The sequence below is a fragment of the Mus caroli genome, chromosome 11, assembly GCF_900094665.2.
Source record: "Mus caroli chromosome 11, CAROLI_EIJ_v1.1, whole genome shotgun sequence".
NCBI lineage: Eukaryota > Metazoa > Chordata > Mammalia > Rodentia > Muridae > Mus > Mus caroli.
This window is the reverse complement of record NC_034580.1, coordinates 1,981,589-1,986,112: the sequence shown is the minus strand read 5'-3', so window position 1 is coordinate 1,986,112 and position 4,524 is coordinate 1,981,589. Positions and strand designations below refer to the sequence as shown.

Here is a 4,524-nt window from a genome sequence, read left to right as displayed (position 1 = left end):
CACACACACACACACACACACACACACACACACACTGCTTCTCCCACCCCGCCCCACCCCAGTGGAACTTTGCCAGCAGCAGCATGCAGTTGTGGCCAGCAGATTCCATGATCACAGAGCTCACTTGGGTGGCAGCAGCAGTGTGAAATGGCTAACTGTTCCACGGTGCAAATTATGAATTGTCTTGAAAAAGTCACTTCTGATGACATTCTGAGCTGTAAGCTCAGATCTCCACTCACAGCTGGATTCTGCTGACTCCTTGGGCCTCTGGACCTCCAGGGCCAAAGCCTCCTGGCTGGACTGTCCTCAGTGAGCTCCTGGTGTCCGCCCCACCTCTGTCTTCCTCTTCCTGCACAGGTGGCGGTGCTGAGTGTGACAGAGCAGACAGTGCCCTCAGTCCCAGCCACCCCTGAGGACTCTGCCTTGCTCTGGGGCTCGCCGGCTGCCCGGGGCAGCCCTGGAGATGGAAGCCTACAGGGTAAGGGATACAGCAAGGTACATACCTCCATGTGATTCTGTAGTTAGAAGAAATGCCCCACCTGATCCCTCAGGGGAGGCCTCGGTCTTCCCAGCTCTCGAATGGACTTGACTGGAGGCACCTGGGAATGCAGCAGTTCTAATTCAGGGAGGGGACTCTGGGGTCTCCCTCCCAAGCTCAGCAGGGATGCTGTCCCCTGCCTAATCCCTCACTCAGGGTCTGCTAGGAGCTAGTGGGGATGTGGGGAGGGAGGTGCACGGCTACCTCAAGAGAGTAGTTGCCGAGGGACCAGGATAGAGTGGGGGTCAAATGTAACCCACGGAGACTAAGGGCGTGTTCTTTCCTCTGCAGATAAACTTGATCCTTGGGGGCTTCCTGGGCCCATAGGCCCCAAGGGAGGCACTGGCAGCCAGAGCCCAGTGAGGATTAGAGGCCCACCAGGTGAGTGCGCCGTGAGCGCCTCCTAGGCTTCTTTGTCATTATCTTGTTTGGTTGGTTTGGTTTGGTTGAGACAGGGTCTCACTGTGTAGCCTGGGCTGGCCTGGAGCTTGCTGTGTAGAGCAGGCTGACCTTGAACTCAGAGATCTGCCTTTCTCAGCTTCCCAAGTGGTAGGATTAAAGGTGAGCATCCCCCATCTGAGCCCCGCCCCAGAACCCCAAGCTGGCTCTCTCCAGCTTCTGTAGGGATCCCTCCTGCCTAGAGACTCAGAGGCTGCCTTCCCCAAATTAGCACAGTCGAGGTGGATAGGCCTCTGCCACACGCCTGGCCCCTCAGCTCACCAGCCCTCCTGTGTTCCTGTTCATGCCTGGGCTATGAAGCATCTCGATCAACTTGGCTCATATACTTCTTTCAGCCGACCCTGAGCTAGGCACTTGGTGGAGTGAAGCTAGTCTACTTCCATGATGGCGGATAGCTAGGCAGGCAAGGAACATCAGTGCCTAACCCCTCTAACCAGGGTTCTTTGGAGGAACTGGGAGGTCTGGGAACCTGTAGACAGAAGCCAGAACAGCGTGGTAGAGATGGCGGTCACGATGCTGTGTTCTTTCCTGTCACAAATGGCCAAGAGGACAGGTCTGTGCACTTCAGAGCTTTTATATCCACTGTCCCAGACATCCTTGTCCCCACCTCCCATGTGCCCACTAGTCCCTGTTCTTACTGCAGGCCCACAGGGACCCCCAGGACGCCCTGGCCAAACAGGAGCCGCAGGCACCCCTGGAAAGATGGGACCTCCAGGGCCTCCAGGTCCACCTGGACCCCCAGGGCCTCCAGCCCCTGTAGGGCCACCCTATGGCCAGGTCTCCCTGCATGGTAAGTCCCCCTGGAGTCCCAGTGGTTTGAGGTGGGGCGAATTAAGCCATCTGTCAGGTGTTAGGCGTGTGCCTCGCTTGCCCAGTTGTCACCCAGCTGTTGGGCAGGTGCTGCTCCTCTCCCTCGTTCACAGAGGAAGGACCCTGAGCCTGGAGAGGAAGGTCGCGTGCCACACACCTTAGGCCCTCCCCAAGCCTCAGAGGGGCTGCAATCCAGCCCTCAGAGTGCTGAGACACTCAAGGCTTAACTCAAGACAGCTCAGAGCTCCCAAGGCCACAGCCCTGGCCCTGTTGCTTAGGGTGGCTCCAGTTCCATCTCCCAGCTAAGCAGCAGAGCAGATCCTAGACCTCTCCCTCAGGAAGCCTGACCCAGCTTACCCACATGCTGCTAGAGTTTCCACCCCATCCGATTCTGACACTTGATGAATAACTGGGCCCCGCTCCTTCATCCATTCTCTCATTACATCATTTATTCCAACATCATCATTCTTTTTTTTTTAATTTTATTTTATTTTGATTTTGCTCCAAACCTCATTGTCCTTGTTCCTATTATGCGGATAGCAGCAGTGCTAGTCTCTCGGGCCCCACGAAACCCAGTGCAGGCAAGCCTGAGACTTGTAGGCAGTTGTTAAAGGCAGCTTTCACTATTATCCCTCTCAGAGGGTGACAGAACAGGGTCAGCCAAGGAGGGAGCCTTTCTGGATGTAGCCAGCTAGACTGTGGCAGAGGTAGAACACACGCAGCTCTCTCTTCTTCTCTGTGCGCCAGGCTGTCCCACAGGACCGGCAGGTGATGCCTGACTGCCCGCCTCCCCCAGCTTGACACACTCACTGTCTTTCCCTCCCAGGGGATCCACTGCTGTCTAATACCTTCACTGAGACGGGCAGCCACTGGCCCCAAGGACCCACTGGGCCCCCAGGTCCTCCAGGCCCCCCAGGGCCCATGGGTAAGTTGAGTCCAGGTGGGGGATGGTAGGAAGCAACCATGGGGGGCGAGGGAGGAGGGACTGAGCTATTCAGAGACAGTTGATGGGGAACTTCTTAGCCTTGTGGTCCTCTCTGTTCCTGAAGACATTGTGTTTTATTCAGGTCCTCCTGGACTTCCTGGCCCCACGGGTGCCCCTGGGAGTCCTGGACACATGGTAAGTCATTATCCAAGTTCTTCCACCCATGTATAACACTATTCACCCATCTGCTCAGCCATGCGTTGAGTCAGTACTTTGATATGCAAAGTACTCCCCATAAATCTTCTTAACTCAGTTCACCCAACAAGAGGCCAAGTAAAGGGGGGAGTTCTCCTGGCTGCAGCCAGCACACAGGATGAGGACATCTGACTCCAGACCTCTTTAACAGGCTGACCTGCATGCTGTGTGCTGGGCATATGGCGATGTCCGGCCCGCGCTGAGCCTCCCTCTCCATTTCCTCAGTCGGCCCCCATCCCCTGTCCACCCTGTCCTGCCTACCGCAGCACAAGGCTGAGCCTCTGTCTTGTTGTTCAGGGAACCCCAGGCCCTTCTGGACCCAAAGGAACCTCTGGCCACCCAGGAGAGAAGGGAGAGAGAGTGAGTGAACAGATCACCTCACATGGGGGATTCTGGGGAGTCCCGGGATACTAGATGACAGCTCTCACCAGCTGACTCAATTATTTTCCCTTCTCTGATACAGGGACTGCCTGGGGAACCTGGCCCCCAGGGTTTGATGGGGGTTCCGGTAAGTGATGCAGCGCCCTCCCATGCCCACCCCTCCAAGACCCCAGCAGCCTGGGTTCCTGAACCTGGAACACCTGGCCCTTCATGTGTGATTCAGGAATGTGTGATTCCCTTCTGGCATTGCTCCCCATTGCTGAGAGCCATTGTCCATCCCTTTCTGTCAGTCTGTCTGCCTGTGGTTCTGCATCTGTTTCTTTCTGCCTCTTGGACTCTGTATTTGTTTTTTCATTCTCCATCTCTGAATGTAGAATTGCCCGTCTCTCTCTCTCTCTAGTCTAGACAGCTTTGGCTCCGTGTGTTTTGAGTCTTTGTCACTAAGCAGGTACATGTTTAGGATTTCAGTGTTGCCTTTGCCTCTGTGGAATTAATATTTGTATCTCTAGAATACTCACCTTGGACTTTGTGTTGCTTGCTATTGAGGGAACCACACCAGCAAAGCGATGCGCTGTCTATGCATGTTGGTGCCCATGTATTTAAACTTCATCTCTCATCTGCAACATGAGCCTTGCATTTTTCAGAGTCTGCTCTTCAGTTCATTGATAGTTTCATTTATCTGCCTAAATGTCAGCAGCTTTCTGCGTGATGCAGCCGCCAGCCTGGTCTACAGAGTGAGTTCCAGGACAGCCAGGGCTACCCAAAGAAACACTTGTTTGGAAAGGAAGAAAAAGAAAGAGAGAGAAAGAGAGAGAGAGGGAGAGAGAGAGAGAGAGAGAGAGAGAGAGGGAAGGGAGGAAGGGAGGAAGGGAGGGAAGAAGAAAAAAGAGAGAGGAAATAAACAAAGAAAAAACTATAGTTTAAAAATAAAATAGAGAGTGATAGACAGACAGACAGACACCCTCTACTCCATATTGACCATGTGCCGATTTTTTAAAATCATGATTTGTTTTTTTCTGGTTACTGGGGATCAAATCCAGAGCCTCGTACATGCTAAACAAAGACTCTTTTTTTTTTTTTTTTTTTTTTTTTTTTGGTTTTTCGAGACAGGGTTTCTCTGTGTAGCCCTGGCTGTCCTGGCACTCACTTTGTAGAC

The 4,524-nt window shown here is 53.7% G+C and overlaps 1 protein-coding gene across 4 annotated transcripts in view; it reads left to right on the top strand.

The window, feature by feature from the left end:
- The window catches only part of Emid1 (EMI domain containing 1), a 46,880-nt gene that overhangs the window by 20,550 nt on the left and 21,806 nt on the right, over positions 1 to 4,524 (top strand). For 3 of the 4 annotated variants that reach the window (XM_021177367.1, XM_029483064.1, XM_029483066.1), the window contains exons 6-12: positions 358 to 478; positions 830 to 919; positions 1,641 to 1,787; positions 2,634 to 2,732; positions 2,875 to 2,927; positions 3,285 to 3,347; positions 3,451 to 3,495. In XM_021177367.1, the coding sequence (XP_021033026.1) occupies positions 358 to 478; positions 830 to 919; positions 1,641 to 1,787; positions 2,634 to 2,732; positions 2,875 to 2,927; positions 3,285 to 3,347; positions 3,451 to 3,495 (618 nt within the window). The remainder of the gene's footprint in view (positions 1 to 357; positions 479 to 829; positions 920 to 1,640; positions 1,788 to 2,633; positions 2,733 to 2,874; positions 2,928 to 3,284; positions 3,348 to 3,450; positions 3,496 to 4,524) is intronic. The other variant, XM_029483065.1, reaches the window with a different exon arrangement.